This window comes from Theropithecus gelada, chromosome 2 (assembly GCF_003255815.1).
Source record: "Theropithecus gelada isolate Dixy chromosome 2, Tgel_1.0, whole genome shotgun sequence".
NCBI classification, from domain to species: Eukaryota; Metazoa; Chordata; class Mammalia; order Primates; family Cercopithecidae; genus Theropithecus; species Theropithecus gelada.
Window position 1 is genome coordinate 106,705,155 of NC_037669.1, and position 17,746 is coordinate 106,722,900.

The window sequence follows — 17,746 nt, forward strand, 5'->3', positions numbered from 1 at the left end:
GGCGCGGCCGGGAGCGCCGCGCGCCGGGAGCGGGGCGGCGGGCGCCGGGGCTGGCATGGCGTGGCCCTGCATCAGCCGCCTGTGCTGCCTGGCGCGGCGCTGGAACCAGCTGGACCGCTCCGACGTGGCGGTGCCGCTGACCCTTCACGGTTACTCGGACCTCGACAGCGAGGAGCCGGGCCCGGGCGGCGCCGCCTCGCGCAGGGGCCAGCCTGCCGCGGGCGCCCGGGATCCCGGTCGGGACGTGCCGCTCACTCAATACCAGCGGGACTTCGGCTTGTGGACGACGCACGCCGGGCCCAAGGATCAGCAGCCGGGGCGCGGACCGGGGGCGGGCGGCCGCAGGAGCAAATCCTCCGCGCAGTCCTCCGCGCCACCTGCGCCCGGCGCCCGCGGGGTCTACGTGCTGCCCATCGGCGACGCGGACGCGACTGGAGCAGCGACCACGTCGTACAGGTATGGGCTGGGTAGGGGCCGCAGCGAGTCCCCACCTTGTGGTGGGAGGACGCGGAGGCCCGGAGCCAGCGGGATGGGGTGGGCGGGAGAGCGGAGGCTCCTGGAGCCCAAATCCCACGCGACCTCGGAGCTGCCGGCGGCCTCAGAGGTCACCCGCTTTGGTCCGTGGGCACTGCAGGCGTCGCCTTCGCTGCTGCGTGCCCGGACTCATTACTCGAGCACCTCCGTGCCGGGAGCGTGCAGCCGCCCTCCTGGGGGCAGCCGTCAGAATGGCCTGCCTTCAGCCGAGTTGGAATCGGCCTCCCTTTAACTCCCACCGCCGGGCCTAGCCGTGCGAGGCGTGCGCGCAGGCCAAGTCCCCCAGCTGCCTCCGGTCACTGCCTTCTGTGGAGGCGTTGGTGGTGAGGACCGAGCGCAGGGTCCCGAGTGGGTGAGCCCTTCAGCGTCCCACTGTGACAGGGGCTGCTGACTTGGCTTTCAGGAAGGGCGGGTCTGCGGGCCCTCTGCGCCTCCCAGCCCAGCTCTGCTCCTACCGAGGGCTGTCTCCCTTTTCCCCTTTTATTACAAAAGTAATTCATACTGTAGAAAAATGGGAAAGTACAGACATTACAACAAAATAATTATCTCCTTAATCCCTCCCCAGATGAGTTCTTTCCACTTCGTAACGTGCATTTGGTGCATATGCCCTGATATATTTTTACATGGTTAGAGTCTTACTGTACACTTTTTTCATCAGTTGTAGAAGTCTGTTCATGTTACTAGATGTTCTGCAACATGAATTTTAATAAACGTGCAGTATTTTATCCTATGGATATGCCTGTATATCTTAAAGTTTTATCTACTTCCTTACCATTGACTATTTAGGGTGTTTCTAATGTGGGGCTATTAAAAGCACTACCTTTCCTTTGGTGCAGCTATTTCACTAGTAGGGATTTTCCCTATAGGTATCCAAAAGGTAATGGGGGAGCTCAGGAGTGTAAGATACGTGGAGACATTGTACAACAACCCCCTTGTCCTGCTGATGTAGGGAACTGGTTAATTATAGCACAGCCATGGAATGGGATACTGAAGCCCAGCGGATCTTAAATATACGCATACCAAAAAAGCAAGGTGCACAGCAGCACGTAGGCTATTTGTGTTTTAAAAAGGGGTATTAATACACACACATATGCTCAAATAAGCACAAGATGCCTCCGATGGATGTCTGAGGAGATGGTACCGTTAGGGAGAGGAACTTGATGGGGACTGCCAGGGGTGGAAGGAGGCTTTTCACTCTGCTCTTTTGAACCATTGCTTTTTTTCCCCTTGTAACACGACCATGCATTACCTATCTTTTTCCCCTTGTAACACGACCATGCATTACCTATCTTTTTAACTTTTTTTTTTTTTTTTGGAGACAGAGTCTCGCTCTGTCACCCAGGCTGGAGTGCGGTGGTGCAATCTTGGCTCACTGCAATGTCTTCCTCCCTGGTTCCAGCAATTCTCCTGCCTCAGCCTCCCGAGTAGCTCGGATTACAGGCTTGTGCCACCATGCCCAGCTAATTTTTATTTATTTTTATTTTTGATCTTTTTCTTTCTTGAGATGGAGTCTCACTCTGTCGCCCAGGCTGGAATGCAGTGGTACGATCTTGGCTCACTGCAACCTCCGCCTCCCAGGTTCAAGCAATTCTCCTGCCTCAGCCCCTGAGTAGCTGGGATTATAGGTGCGCGCCATCACGCCCGGCTAATTTTTTATATTTTTAGTAGAGACGGGGTTTCACCATATTGGTCAGGCTGGTCTCGAACTCCTGACCTCGTGATCCACCCGCCTCAGCCTCCCAAAGTGCTGGGATTATAGTCATGAGCCACCGTGCCTGGCTGAGGGACTGCTTCTAAAAGCTAAGCCAGCCAGGCATGGTGGCTCACACCTGTAATCCCAGCACTTTGGGAAGCTTAGGTGGGAGGATCACTTGAGCCCAGGAGTTCAAGACCAGTCTGGGCAACATAGTGAGACCCTACCTCTACAAAAAATAGAAAATTAGCTGGGTGTGGTGGTGCCTGCCTGTGGTCCCAGTTGATTGGGAGGCTGAGGTGGGAGGATCCCTCAAGCCTGCAAGGTCAAGCCTACAGTGAGCAGTGTTTGTGCCACTGCAATCCACCTGGGCAACAGAGCAAGACCTTGTCTCAAATAAATAAAAGCTAAGCCTATGCTAGAACATCCCTAGTAAAGAGGAGCCCAGCGCCGTGCAAATCAGCTCGCTTCATGGTCAGACTGCTGTAACTAACAGAAAGCGCTTCCTTCCCGAAGCTGAAGCTGCCGCCCTGCAAGCTCCACCCCTTGCCCTGCTCTGGTGCCTAGAACTTCAGCCACTGGGAATTCGCTGCACTCCCAGGACCTCTGGCCTTCCAGACTCTCCGCCATTCAGGCTCCTCCAGCTGGCTAGGGCCTGAGCACTGCGGCTCGGTGTTGCCCACTCCAGCTTTAGCAGCTCAGCTTGAGGACGTGTCAGAGAATGCAAGACCCACCCTGCAACCACTGTCCCCCAGCGAGTTCCTTACAAAGTGAGGACCTATGAGGGAGCCTCCCCCTGGGGACATGGAATGTTCTTTGTGTCTTGATAATGGTGGTGGTACCCAAGTGGATACATTTTTCAAAAGTCATCCAGCTGTACGTTTTTAATGGATGAATTGTATGGTTTGGAAATAATGATATGGTTGGGGTTTTTGGGGGGGTTTTTTGTTGTTGCCCAGGCTGGAGTGCAACGGCATGATCTCAGTTCACTGCAGCCTCAACCTCCCAGGCTCAAGTGATTTTCCCACCTCAGCCTTCTGAGTAGCTGAGACCACAGGCGGGCACTACACCTGTTTTTTTGTTTTTTGTTTTTTTAAGAGATGGGGTCTGTGTTGCCTGGGCTGGTCTCAAATTCCTGGGCTCAAGTGATCCTCCTGCCTCAGCCTCCCAAAGTGCTGGAATTAAAGGCATCAGCCACTGTGCCCAGCTTGGTTTTTAAAACTAATAAAATTGGGGGGATAAAGTTCATACCTTTTGGCTCTTTAATTCCACAGGTAGGAATTTATCCCAAAGAAATGATGATATGAACAAAGATTTAGCAGTAAGGATGCTTATCACAGAAGTTATTATTATGTTTTATTTTTTTTTTAATTTTTTTTTTTTATTTTTTTTTTTTGAGACGGAGTCTCGCTGTGTCACCCAGGCTGGAGTGCAGTGGCGCGATCTCGGCTCACTGCAAGCTCCGCCTCCCGGGTTTACGCCATTCTCCTGCCTCAGCCTCCGAGTAGCTGGGACTACAGGTGCCCGCCACCACGCCCGGCTAGTTTTTTGTATTTTTAGTAGAGACGGGGTTTCACCATGTTAGCCAGGATGGTCTCGATCTCCTGACCTCGTGATCCACCCGCCTCGGCCTCCCAAAGTGCTGGGATTACAGGGTTGAGCCACCGCGCCCGGCCTATGTTTTATTTAAAAGTTAAAAAGAGGCCGAGTGCAGTGGCTCACGCCTGTAATCCCAGCACTTTGGGAGGCTGAGGCGGACAGATCACAAGTTCGAGACCAGCCTGGCCAACACAGTGAAACCCTGTCTCTACTAAAAATTAGCTGGGTGTGGTGGCAGGCACCTGTTATCCCAGCTACTCAGGAGGCTGAGGCAGGAGAATCGCTTGAACCTGGGAGACAGAGGTTGCAGTGAGCAGAGATTGCACCACTGCACTCCAGGCCGGGGAACAGTGCAAGACTCTGTCTCAAAAAAAAAAAAAAAAAAAGCGGGGGGCCAGGTGTGGTGGCTCATAGCTGTAATCCCAGCACTTTGGGAGGCTGAGGTAGGTGGATCACAAGGTCAGGAGTTCGAGACCAACCTGACCAACATGGTGAAACCCCATCTCTACTATAAATACAAAAAATTAGCTGGACGTGGTGGCACGCACCTGTAATCCCAGCTACTCGGGAGGCTGAAGCGGGAGAATCCCTTGAACCCAGGAGGCAGAGGTTGCAGTGAGCCGAGACAGAGCCACTGTACTGCAGCCTAGGCAACAGAGCAAGACTCTGTCCCCACCCCCCTAAAAAAAAAAAAAAAAAAAAGCAGTACCTCATCTGTGTGGAACATATGGTTAGTGAATGTCCTGCTGGGCTCTCCCAGCTCTGGTGACGGTAAAGGTGCTAGCTGTCACCTTCTCTGCTTTAACACACACCAGGCTCAGCACTCCCTCAGGTTAGCCCTGTGGCCTTCATGTAGTGCTTGCTGTCCCCATTCTACAGATGAGGAAACTGAGTGGCTGGCACAGCTCTGAATGGCAGAGAAGGGAGTGGAACCCATGTGACTTGCCCCAGAGATCAAACTTGTAGCCCCCAAGGGTTTTCATCCCTTAAGAGCTGCCTCCTTGGAGTCACTTGCTTTCTTGAACTGTGTCCTCAGGCCAGCTATGGAAAAGCCTTGACAGACAGGAGTCAGGGCTTGTTGGAGTTCTTACCTCCTGGTGTGTAAATAATTCAGGTGAGTCAGCCTCTCTTTTTTTTTTGAGACAGAGTCTCACTCTGTCACCAGGCTGGAGTGCAATGGCGCTATCTTAGCTCACTGTAACCTCTGCCTCCCGGGTTCAAGCAATTCTCCTGTCTCAGCCTCTGGAGTATCTGGGACTACAGGCGCGCACCACCGCACCCAGCTAATTTTTGTATTTTTATTATTTATTTATTTAGTTAGTTTTGAGATGGAGTCTCACTCTGTCGCCCAGGCTGGAGTGCAGTGGCAGCGATCTCGGCTCACTGCAAGCTCCACCTCCTGGGTTCATGCCATTCTCCTGCCTCAGCCTCCCGAGTAGCTGGGACTACAGGTGCCTGCTGCCATGCCTGGCTAATTTTTATGGATTTTTTTTTTTACTAGAGACGGGGTTTCACCACCTTAGCCAGGATGGTCTCCATCTCCTGACCTCGTGATCTGCCCGCCTTGGCCTTCCATAGTGCTCTGATTACAGGCATGAGCCACTGTGCCTGGCCTAATTTTTGTATTTTTAGTACAGACGGGGTTTCACCATGTTGGCCAGGATGGTCTCGATCTCTTGACCTCATGATCCTCCTGCCTTGCCCTCCCATAGTGCTGGGATTACAGAAGTGAGCCACCGCACCTGGCCGGGTCAGCCTTTCTGACCCTTTCTTCATCCAAAAAGCAGGAATAGCAAGAGCTTGGCTGCCCGGACCCCTGCTCCCAATTTGGACAGAAACACAGGATCACTGTTGAACTTGACCCCCCCAGCGCCATGCCAGCGGGCCTCTGGGACCCCCACCCTCCAGCTCTGGGACCTGGCACAAGCCACTCCATCCAGCTTTGTCTTGCAAGATGCACATCATCTAAGCAAACTTTTAAGAAATTCAGAAAGCCAAGGAAACGAACGGAGCCAGGAATCCTGAAGATGTGAGGCCACTCCTAACTCAAGGTTCTTGAGGGTTACCCAGGATCCCCAGGCCTCAACTTCTTCACCCCTGCAGGGCCTGCCTTGCTGGATTCTGGTCTGCATGTGAGTTGATCTGCCTTGCTTGCCTGGCCACATGGGCACAGCAGGTCCTACCCACAGCCAGCCTGGCTCCTTCCACCTGACAGGCTCCCTCCGAATTCTCTCCAGCACCTCTGGCCCAGGTGCTAGCCCTGCCCACTTCTGGAAGACAGTCCTTGCTCTCTGGTGGCTTCCTTCCTCCCTCCCTCCCTTCCTTCCTTCCTTCCTTCCTTCCGTCCTTCCTTCCTTGGCGGGGCAATTAGAGGGCTGATCGTTCAAGTTCCACAAGACTCGGCCCCACTTTACTGAGTGCCCGATACAAAGACTCACAATGACCTCAGGCACATGGGACAGCAGCCCCACTTTTCAGAAGAAACTGAGGCTCAGGGAAGTTGAGCAATTTGTCTGAAACCACATTGGGCTGAGAACCCAGGCCTCCCAATCCTCCTTCCGGGGCTGATGCTGGGACATGCTTGAGCATTGTGAGGGGGGCATCGCAGGCAGGGGGCCTGTATTTCTTATTGGTCTTCTTGGCCTGAGCATTAGTCTGTTTTCTTTCTCTCCAGGCAGTCACCGGGTCCTGCCGATTCCATTAAGATCCCCTCTCCCATCTGGACTCCAGCCCTGACTCCCTCCTCTGGCGGCCCCCAGGATTGCTGTAGTCTGTGGCTCTGGTCACTTCCTGCTCTGGGACCCCTGCAGCCACCTCAGGGCAGCAGGCTCAGGATGCCAGAGCCAGGGCTCAGCATGGGCACGCGAAGTGTTTTGGGGACAGAAGGGCGCGCCCAGGGGAGGACCTGCTTCCCCAGGAGAAACAGGGCAGCAGATGGTTTAGGCAGCTGGTCTTTAGAACCTCACAGCTTCGGGAGTGAAAATTACCTGATGGGGCCCCGGCCCAGCTCTCCTCCTGGCACCCCAGTGCTGGCCATGGACACAGCCATTCCCTGCCCACACAGCCTGCCCAGTGGTGCCCCAGCTGTGCAGCTGCCAAGGAGAAAGGCAGCTTTGTTGACCTCAGGGCCCGAAGCCAAACCCCGGCAGAGTCCAGCCTGGGCAGGAGCAATCCCGCGCTCATGTGGGTGCCGGGCCCAGCTAGCTGGACACTTCCACCTTGGTCAGGTGTTCCCGGGACACAAGGACTTCTGCCTTCTGAGCTCCCCGCCTTACAGAGCAGTGGGTAGGATTAAAGGAGGTCCCTTGTGTTCAGAGCAATGGAAGCACTGTCTTTTCATGGAGAAAAGCTGCTCCCAGGACACGGAGCCAGCGGCGCCAGCCTCATCCTCTCCCTCCAGGGGCCGCCTTCCCCCATCACACCACCCTCCCCGCCACAGGCTGAGCAGGAGCACATGATCCACTCCCTCCCTCCACCATGCACCGAGCTGTGCAAAGGCCAGGCCACCTTGGAGTCTTTTGAGATGGTCACTGCGATCCATTCTTCTGCATGAGTTAATGAGACAAAGTATAAAAAACTAAGTTCTGAGCCTTATTTTTGTCTTCAGTCTTAAGCGGGTCTGGTGAGCCAGGGCTGTGCCTGGTGCTGGGGGCATTTCCTCTACAGGTATAAGTGGCCACCATGACCTGGGTCTCTTGGAGCAGCCTGGCTCTGGAGGAGCAGGCGTGGGAGAATTGCAGGGGTGCAGGGAGAGCACCGGGACTGGGCATCTCCAAGACCCAGCAGTATCAGGTGCTGGCGCGTTCTGGATGAGACGCAGGTGCTGAATGAGCTCTGCCCTGAGCCTGCGCTCGCCTGCAGTGTGAGAATAAACTTCCTTTCCTACTTCCTTAGGGGCTGGGGTAAGCCCAGATTTCCCAGTGCATCACTGAGGTGAGGGGCCGGGCGGCCACACACCTGCTTTTTCCCGGAGCTGGGCCTGCGCGGGAGTGCGCTTGCCTTGCCAGTTCTGTTTTTGGGAAGAGGATAAGGACCTCCTGGAGCTGAGGGTCTCAGCAGTGGGCAGGGCCGTGCATGGGGCAGAGCAGCAGCCCCTGGGGAGTCAGGTAAAGGGATGGCTGCCCCTGTGCAAGATTGTGACCGTGTTCTCTGTTCCAGACAGGAATTCCAGGCTTGGACTGGAGTGAAGCCCTCAAGATCCACAAAGGCAAAACCAGCCCGAGTCATCACAACCCACACTTCGGGATGGGACAGCAGCCCTGGGGCCGGCTTCCAGGTCAGCCTGAAGCTGGTGCGGCAGAGGTGTGGGTATAGAAGCCTCTTTACCTGGGTAGGGATTAGGAGCCAGATTTTCGTGGTGTAAAATGGAATTATGACCAGGGACAGCAATGCCAACCAGATGTCGTGAACAAAAACCCAAGGTACTCCTTCATCATTAGCCAGCTGGGTGGCCCTCTAGTGTTGGCCTCTCTGGTGAGCAGGGTCTCTGCATCCTAAATCCCCGTCTTACCCTTGGCCCGAGTATCGGAGCATTTATGTAAGAGGAAAGAGGCGATGGGAGGGAGTGGGGGCACCTCGGCTCCCCGATTCCCAGGTGGTTCAGGGAGCAGAATGGAAGGTCCATGTGCCACTGAGCCACTAATGCTATGACGCCTACGGCTCACGGTGAGCAAGTCCCCTCTGACCCTTCGGGTCTCGACTCCTACAGGATGGGAGGGGATTTTTTCCTGGAGCTGGGGGGTAGGGAGGTAAGGAAAAGTCCCGCTGATATGTGGCCACACTCCATTTTTCAGGTCCCAGAGGTGAGGAAGAAGTTCACTCCTAACCCCTCCGCCATCTTTCAGGCCTCAGCTCCCCGGATTCTCAACGTGTGACTGCCTCACCGTGACACCGTGGCTGCTGACAGGAGAGGGCTGGGGAGCGGCCTCAGGACCCACTACCGTGGGGCTGGGCAAGAGCATGGCATGGGCCCCTCCAGGAGGGCACAGCCCCTCTCAAAGCTGTCACCAGGGCTGAGGTGCTGGTGCAGGGCAGATGAACCGATGGACTTGGCACACCCAGCTCAGCTCAGCCTCAAGCGTCCTCTTGAGAAGCCTGTGGAAGGCTCCCGCGTTCGTAACTGCCATCTGGCCATCTCTGGGTTTTGAAATCAGAGGAGCCTGAGGAGCAAGTCAGTTGGGAACCGAATTGGTCCATGGAAGCTAAGGAATGTGGACACATCCGGCCCTTGAAAGAACCAGTTATGTCCACTTTTGGTGGATTTCCCAGGATGCATGAGCACTTGATTAATTTTATAACCTATGGTGAGACCCTTGGCTCTTCCTACAAATGGCCCCTGCAGTTGAAGCTGTAGGAATCTTGGGCCATCACCTGCATGACTCATGGTGATGCTGAATATCCAGGAGGAAATTTCTGGAAGAAACAGACCGTCAGTCACGGACTTCCACTTCACAGACCTCCTTATGGCCAAGATGAGCTTCATGTTTTAACAAAACATTTCTTGGGATTGAATGAATCACATTTACCTTGTGGTAGGTGTCTAAAGACTGAATCTACATTTTATTACTAATTATTTCCCCCCCCTAACATAAGGATGACGAGAAGGACACTACCGTACACACTGGCTAAGAACGGGGACTGTTTTTGGGAAGGTGGCATTGTCTCATTCCCTGAAATACCTTCAAATGTCATCGACACCAACCCTTCCCCTTCTGTCTACCCTGCTCACATGGACAGTGACAGGGAACTCACCACCTTTTGAAGAGGCAGTTCATTTTCTTTGCAAAGCTCTCTCCTAACTTTCTCCGTAAATTCCAGCCAGCATGGCCACATGGGTCACGCCTGGTCCCTTTGCACAGCAGCCCTTCACACATTTGAAGGGTCTACATCCCTTTTTAAAGCTTAGAGGCACAAGCTCAGGACAGTCTTCAGTAAGGAAATTTGTGGATTTCCCTTTGGATCTTTCTTCCTCTCCGGCCCACAAGTGGCTCTAGTCTGACGAGCATTTAAGCTGCAGATGGTGGCACTCCACTTGGGTCTCAGAGCCACCAGACGTGCAGGTGGGACAGTGGTTCCAGCTCAGGCTGCCTGTCAGCGTCCCTTCCAGGTGCTAGCCCTGGCAGGCATAGCCCTCCCCTCATGCCAGCAAAGGAAATGCTCTTGGTGAGAGGCTCACTTTAAAGAAGTCCAAACCGTGTGCTTATCCAAGGGCTTCTGCTATTTCAGACTTCACGGCTTGCATGTTTGATTTTTCTAAGAGAAAAGAGGCTGCCTGCTGGGTGTCTGTGGAAATGAGATTAAACTGTACAATCTCAGTTTTACTAAAATGCAAAAATGTACAGTTTCAATTTCTTAAATTGTAAACACGAGTTTTCTCATGCTTTCTTTCTCCGGTCTCTTGGTGCTAAGGACTTCAGTGGGGCCCAGCTGCCTCCATACCTCAGAGGCCTGTTGATCCTGAGCACTTCTTGCTGTGTGGGCTGCAGGGCACGTGTTAGGTGCAGCCCACAGAACCCACCCTGTCGCCCACCCTCACCCAGGCGCCTTGGGAAAAGGGGCTCTCTGAAGCTCCTCAGGCTCTAATCCTGGCTTCTCCACTCGCCACCTGTGAGCAACTGGGGTTCTGTTTCTTTACCCGAAAAGCGAGGACGCTACCAGCTACATTTTGTAACTTGCTGAGAATATCCGTGTTTATGGGTGGGGTGCTCAGTACAGGAAATAACTGAGACGCAGGTGTTAGGATTATTCTTTCCTGCCTTAGTCCCCCCTCCTCACTTTCCCTGGAGCCAGCTCTGTTCCCACCTGCTGCTCCCAGCGTCCTCTAGCTTGATGCCCTGTGCTCACAGCCCCTCACCACCCCCTGGCCAATGTCACCCTGCACAGCACCTGGGATGCTCGTTTGTTCTTTCCCTATAATGGGCTGGCCAGCTCTGCTGCGCCTCAGCCAGGACCAACCAGGCCTGTCCCTTCCTAGCAGTGCTGCTGGGGTAGCCGCAGTGGAGGCCTCACCACACCAGACAGGCCTGACTGCAAGGCAAACAAATGGACAAGAGCCCCTGCAGTGCACAGCATACAGCCTTTCACAAACACCAACTCCAGTGCTCCTCTGAGGGTGCACCATCCTCATCACCAAGACGGTCTCGCTTTGTCGCCCAGGCTGCAGTGGTGTGATCACTGCTCACTGCAGCCTCAACCTCCTGGGCTCAAGCGATCCTCCCACCTCTGCTGCCCAAGTAGCTGGGACCACAGGGGCATGCCACCACCATGCCTGGCTTTTTTTTTTTTTTTTTTTTTTCCCCCTCTGTTGCCCAGGCTGGAGTGCAGCGGCACAATCTCGGCTCACTGCAACCTCTGCCTCCCACATTCAAGCGATATTCTCCCACCTCAGCCTCCCGAGTAGCTGGGATTACAGGCGCCCACCACCACGCCCAGCTAATTTTTGTAGAGACAGGGCTTCACCATGTTGGCCAGGCTGGTCTTGAACTCCTGACCTCAGATGTTCCGCCCACCTCGGCCTCCCAAAGTGCTGGGATTACAGGCATTGAGCTACCATACCCGGCCATTTTTTATTATTTTTGTAAATTTTGTAGAAACAGGGTCTCCCTATGGTTGCCCAGGCTGGCCGTGAACTCCTGGGCTCAAGCAATCCTCCTGCCTCAGCCTCCACAAAGCACTGGGATTGCAGGTGTGAGCCACGGCACCCAGCCTGGCCTCTTTATTTATAAGGAGATGTGGGTTCTGATGAAACTCCTTCCCACTCACTTAGGTCTAATCAGGCCTAACATGTTCAGCAAGTGATCCAAGAGCAATTGAGACAAGTCTCAACCACGTGGCCCCAACTCCTACCTATCTCACACACACATGTATAATACGCATAGCAGACAGACGGACAGGCACTGAGAGATGTCAGCAGTGATTATCTTTCAGAGGGGGAATTATGAGGAGCTTTTAAAACACATTTTTTATGCTTGCTAAAGTTTCTATAAATGTTTTTGTAATAATTCTGTAAAGAAAAAGTTTTTAAAAATAAAAAGCAAGCCGGGCATGGTGGCTCATGCCTGTAATCCCAGCACTTTGGGAAGCTGAGGCGGGCAGATCACTTGAGGTCAGGAGTTTGAGACCAGCCTGGCCAACATGGTAAAACCCTATCTCTACTATAAATACAAAAATTAGCCAGACGTGCTCGTTTGAACCCAGGGTGCGGAGGTTGCAATGAGCTGAGATCACGCCACTGCACTCCAGCCTGGGTGGGAGAGCAGCTTCCGTGTTTTTTTTTTTTTTTTTGAGATGGAGTCTTGTTCCTGTCGCCCAGGCTGGATGCAGTGCAATGGCACGATCTCGGCTCACTGCAACCTCCGCCTCCCAGGTTCAAGCGATTCTCCTGCCTCAGCCTCCCGAGTAGCTGGGATTACAGGCGCCCGCCACCATGCCCGGCTAATTTTTATATTTTTAGTATAGACGGGGTTTCACCATGTTGGCCAGGATGGTCTCGATCTCCTGACCTTGTGATCTGCCCACCTCGGCCTCGCAAAGTGCTGGGATTACAGGCATAAGCCACCGTACCCGGCCCAGACTGTCTCAAAATAAATAAGTAAAAAGCAGTTCAACCTGTTAGCAAATTCTAGACAAAAGAAAATGTTAAGTTTATTTCACGACCCAAGCTGCCACTGCAGGAGCTGCCTCAAGCAGCCACGGGCTGCGCTGTGACGCTCTGCAGGCGGAAAGTCCTAAAGGTCCTTCCACAAGTCAAGGTGGTTTGCAGGCATTTACATCAAGGTTTCGCCTCTCTGTGCTCCACAGTACACAACTCCAGGACTCAGGCCACATTCCCAAAAGCAGCTTTTGAGAAAAGCCAGGCCCTGCAGCCCACCCGACAGATGGAAGAACCTCCCCTTTGAACAGGGTCAAGATGAAGCCTCAACCCCAGCTCTGTTGGCCCGATTCACACAGGGCTCCTTCAATCAATAACCTGGAGGCCAAGTCATTCAAGGTACTGCCTGTGGCACTGATCCGAGCCTGCTGTGTCGCTCTGCCAAAACCTTGGCTGAGACAATAAACATTTATGAAGGTGAGCCTAGGCACACCCCTAACTCTCAGCCGCCAGACTCTTCGACTCTCCATTCTGACTCTCAGCGAAGTCTGGTCCCCAGAAAGTTACATACTTGGACTGTATCATAATGCCTTTGAAGAACCAAAGATTTCAAAATCGTTCAGCTCTGATGTTTCTGGATTTTTCATTATTTTTGAGCCATATGCTAGCAGATGGTCACAGCATAAGGACCGTGTCATAGGAGTAACTTCTTTCAGACCTCAACACCGTCCAACTTTACCCTGCCAGGTAACCTGGTATGTTTCTTTGTTAGACACCAGGAGCTGATTCTCTCTTTGCCTTGGCTTTAAGAAAGCTCTGAGCTCATTTATGCAGTTTTCTTCTGCCCCAAGCCGTCAGAAATAATTATGTCCATTTCCAATTTTTTTTAGACTTTTATGTAACTGTAATCCTTTATCTTGTATGGTTGCAACATTTTTTTTTTTTTTTTGGCAAGAAAGAGAGGAATTAATTTAAACATACCAGTAAGAATCTACACTGTCACCTCATCCCAGTACAAGGAGAACCCTGCCTGAGTACCACGCTTCAAACTCAGAAACACCCACCACAAATACCAAAAGATTTATTGTAGACAATTTTGTTACACAATTATACACATTATGATACACATTTGAAACATTAACACACATGGAGACTGCTAAATCATTTAATATTTCTTTTGCAAAAAGATAATTTCTTTAGGCTGTCATACCTGTAATAAACAAATCTGTTCTCGTTTGGATCAGATCTTTCTCCCTCCATCCTGGAGATCACACAGTTCACTTTGCTGAAGCAATCTATCCACTTCCCTATCAACCCTGCTTATAGCAGTTCACATATAGACTATTCAAGCCTTATATACTAAACTGCTAAGCCAGTGCATGCCCTATGCCCTACTGAGAATAGATTCCTTCTGCACTTGCAGCCCTCAAGATGCTGAATTAATTTTTGAGACGGTCTCACTCTGTCACCAGGGGTTGAGCGCAGTGGTACAATCTTGGCTCACTGCAACCTCTGCCTCCTGGGTTCAAGTGATTCTCCTGCCTCAGCCTCCTGAGTAGCTGGGATTACAGGCACACACCACTATGCCCGGCTAACTTTTATTATTAGTAGAGATGGGGTTTCACCATGTTGGTCGGGCTGGTCTCGAACTCCTGACCGCAGGTGGCCCACCCACCTTGACCTCCCAGAGTGCTGGGATTACAGGCATTAGCCACTGTGACCGGCCCAGATGCTCAACTTAAAAGGCAGAGTTTATTCAGTCACTCCCTGCCTTATCTTCCTGACTCAAACATCTACAGGACCCATGAAAACAGGAATTATGTTGCTTGGGTAAGTTTCTCTGACTCTGACTCACTGACTCTGAGCACACTCAGGGAGAAGGGCCTGAGGCACACGGCCTGGCCCGGGGCCTTTACAAAGACTGCAGAAACATTGGCTGACAAATGGTTGCCGATTCTCCTTGAGCAGAACAGGAAACAGATTTCTGACTGAGCGTGTGTTCTCTGTTCTGCCTTCCACATAGGCCGTGTTAGGAAGTCCGAGATGGGACGCCTCCAATGGACCCGGCCACCGCTTGCCTTCCTTCTCCTGCCTGCCGCCCCCTCCCATCGACGGGTCCTCTGCTTGTGGACACAGCCTAATCTCACTGCTTCCGGGCACTGGCATCCCTGTTTCTGGGCATGGGCAGTTACTTCTCCAACTTTAAGGCACTCACTGGTACTTCTTTTAAATACTTTTCTTCTTGGGAAAAACTCCTTAACAGAGAAGAGGATACACAACCCACGGATAGGACAGACCACCCCAGAAGAGCCTGCCGGGGGCTGTTCCCCACTAGCCACTCAGCATGGGGTCAGCAGCAGAAGTTCCTGCAGACCATGCAGATGGCATGGAGCCTGCAATCTGCTTCGCACACATGTGTAACACTGCTACGCTTCTGCCAAGTGTCCGGGGCTGGTGCACGCTGTCTATTCCTAGCATAGTGAGAGTTTTCTTGGTTATAATCAAAGCTCTTCCCGACTCCCGTTGGGACCTCTCCGTCTCTTGCCACTGCTTTGACAATGGTTCTAGTAATGCTCCTGTGCTCAAAAAAGGAATTCTGCTCAGTCTGCCGTCTCTCAGGCCTTCCTGGTTCTTTGCTCTAGGTATGGCCTCTTCCTATAGCTGACTCACCTGGGCTCAGAGTACAGCCCCTCCACACCAAGGCCAGGCAGGGGAGAGAACCACTTGCTGAAGGCTGAAGCCCAATCTTTCTTCAGGATAACTGCTGGAGCTACTGGTAACTCCAGCCCACAAGATGGTTCAAATCTCTAGCTTGCCACTCCTTTTCTATCTCCTGGGGAGGCGGGCCCAAGGAGCCCCCATGAGCACACTCAGGGAGAAGGGCCTGAGGCACATGGCCTGGCCCAAGTCTCATGGGGCCTTTACAGAGACTGCAGAAACGTTGACCGACAAAGCACGTATCCACTGACAGCCTCACTCCACACTGAGGAAACAAACTCCTGTCCAATGGATTTCATCTGGAGTGGAGCATGCTGGTGGCACGCGGGAACAGGAGCGGCAATGGTTGGGTAGCCATGACATCCTGAGGCGCACTGGAAACCACCTCCTTCCCGAGCAGTAGGGTCCTCAGTTACAGCTTCGCTGCGCCTTCAAAGCCTGCTTCTCCAGGGCACCTCACTCCGCTCACTGGTCCTCATTCAATATTCCCATGTGTTTGTTTGTGAGGAAATCCAGAAAAGGAATGTTGCAAATGGCCTGGTGAATATTACTCACTGTAATTTCTTTGGGAATCCTGGTCCAAAAAACAAAGGGTGTTACCAGGTGAAATTCTCTCACACGTATCTCATCATTCATTCACTTAACTCACCACAGGGACCATCCCAGGCAGAGGCCCCCTGGAGAGGGCTCCTGAGCCACAGATATAGCTTAGGGCCACTCTGGGGTGGGGACTGCCTTCCTAGTCATAGGCATGAGAAGGATGTCAACAAGTTGGTTGAATGATTAGGAAAAAAGATTCTGAGAACTGAGAAAAGAGAAAGAAAACAAAGTCGATGGCAGAACGGAATGACACATTTGTGAGTGAGTCTCAGCAGACCAAAAGCTGAGTCAAAGCACCACAAAACTCTGGGACTGCATTTCCCATCTCCTGGAAAGATGGGAGACGGAGTCACGCCAGGCCAGGCGTGATGTTAATCGTTCCATCAGAAGCACCCAAGTCACTCTACCCCTCCAGAACAGGGAGCACAGAGGTGAGCAGGAGCCACAGGAGGCCCCTGGCTCACTTGTGGGTCCAAGCAGGACAGCGGGCAGCAGGACCGGAACTCTTGGTTCACCTCCTTTTCTCTAAAGACGTCTATGTTGTCTGATATATTCCTGTGAAGCTTCATCTAATATTCCTCTGATTTAGGCCCTTCATGTCCTCAGGCACTTTGCTACAATTTTATAAATTTGTGACGGCCTTTAGCATAATGCAATAAAATAATATTCGTTTCCTCTGAAAGAAAAGCAGATGTGGCCTATCTACCATTCTTTCAGGGCCTAGGAAAAGACTGAAACTCAGTGTCTCAATCGAACACAATGAGAGTCAGCAAAGAGCAGTGGCAAGCCCGGGAGCCTCAGAGCCAGTGAGACCTGAGTCGGAAGTCCAGGTCGCCACTGTATTTTCTGGGAAAGCTGGGTAAGATTACCTTTCAAAGCCCGGTTTCCTGATTTTTAAAAAGGGAATAACAGTTCTGCAATGAAAAACAAGTAAGGTAATACATGCAATGCTTGGCCCTCATGTCTGACATGTAACGGACACTGTTATCTTTAATTGCAAAGCTAATATTTATTCAACCCTGTAATAAAACAGAGTCCTAGGTGTCTGTGAAGTAATGAGGAGGAGGATATAAACCTCTGAGCAAAGCTGAGTGAGCTTTCACAACCGAGGTTCTCTAAAAATGACAGAGCAGACCCTTGAGTTCATCTGTCTCTAAGAGTGTCCTAAGCACTCTCTCCACCTCCTACTGGATTGATGTAAGTATAAAACACCTTCATGGGTAATTCAACTGTTAGGAAAGAGGTATAAGCCTCACACCACAGACTGCAGAGATAGTAATACCTGTTGTGAGAAGCTGTCTGGTATCCAACTGCCAAAGCCTGTCTCAGGATATCATTCACCAGCTGTTCTGTAGCCTACAATGGAAGGTGCTGTTATTCTTCAAATGGCCATCTGCTTGCTGGCAAGAAGGGACGCATCTAACCCCATCCCTTGCCCCAAATGTCTGAAACAACTGCACCTAGGGATTGAAAAGTCCTTAAGAAAAAATTAAAGGTCTCGATAATAGACGATAGTGATAAAGGCCATGTTTCTGGGAAATTATGAATTGGAGTGATTTTCATTAATCAGACATTATTCTACTGATTGATTTATTTATTGAGAGATGGAGGCTCACTCTGTTCCTCAGGCTGCAGTGCAGTGGCACGATCTCGGCTCACTGCAACCTCCGCCTCCTGGGTTCAAGCGATTCTCCTGCCTCAGCCTCCCAAGTAGCTTGGATTACTAGGCAAGCACCACCAAGTCCGGCTAATGTTTTATTTTTAGTAGAGATGGGGTTTCACCATGTTGGCCAGGTTGGTCTCAAACTCCTGATTTCAAGTGATCCGCCCGCCTCGGCCTCCCAAAGTGCTGAGATTACAGGCATGAGCCACCGCGCCCAGCCCCAGACATTGTATTTAAGGAAAGCAGTTGTTACTGAGGTATCCCTAATTCTTGGGGAGGATCCACAAGGAAAGGAACTCCTGAGCTAGGATCAGGCTGGGGAAGGAGGCTGCGGCATTTTCATCCCCTT

At 52.1% G+C, this 17,746-nt stretch overlaps 2 protein-coding genes across 4 annotated transcripts in view; one reads left to right on the forward strand and one right to left on the reverse strand.

The window, feature by feature from the left end:
• On the forward strand, window positions 1–10,208 carry MAP6D1 (MAP6 domain containing 1). 3 transcript variants are annotated; one of them, XM_025375767.1, is made up of 3 exons: window positions 1–456; window positions 7,985–8,102; window positions 8,620–10,208. In XM_025375767.1, exons 1-3 carry the CDS (start codon window positions 56–58, stop codon window positions 8,698–8,700), a joined length of 600 nt encoding a protein of 199 aa, XP_025231552.1. In that variant the 5' UTR covers window positions 1–55; the 3' UTR covers window positions 8,701–10,208. The 3 variants fall into 3 exon arrangements, with proteins under 3 accessions (XP_025231552.1, XP_025231553.1, XP_025231551.1); XM_025375768.1 differs by having other exon boundaries at window positions 8,671–8,923; XM_025375766.1 differs by lacking the exons at window positions 7,985–8,102; window positions 8,620–10,208 and adding an exon at window positions 5,614–6,105.
• Window positions 10,209–14,663: 4,455 nt separating this feature from the next.
• YEATS2 (YEATS domain containing 2) overlaps window positions 14,664–17,746 on the reverse strand; it is a 115,421-nt gene continuing 112,338 nt past the window's right edge. The window contains exons 30-31 of the mRNA XM_025376580.1: window positions 17,017–17,090; window positions 14,664–15,708 (exon numbers count right to left, since the gene is read on the reverse strand). Of these exons, the coding sequence (XP_025232365.1) occupies window positions 15,600–15,708; window positions 17,017–17,090 (183 nt within the window). The 3' untranslated portion in view covers window positions 14,664–15,599. The remainder of the gene's footprint in view (window positions 15,709–17,016; window positions 17,091–17,746) is intronic.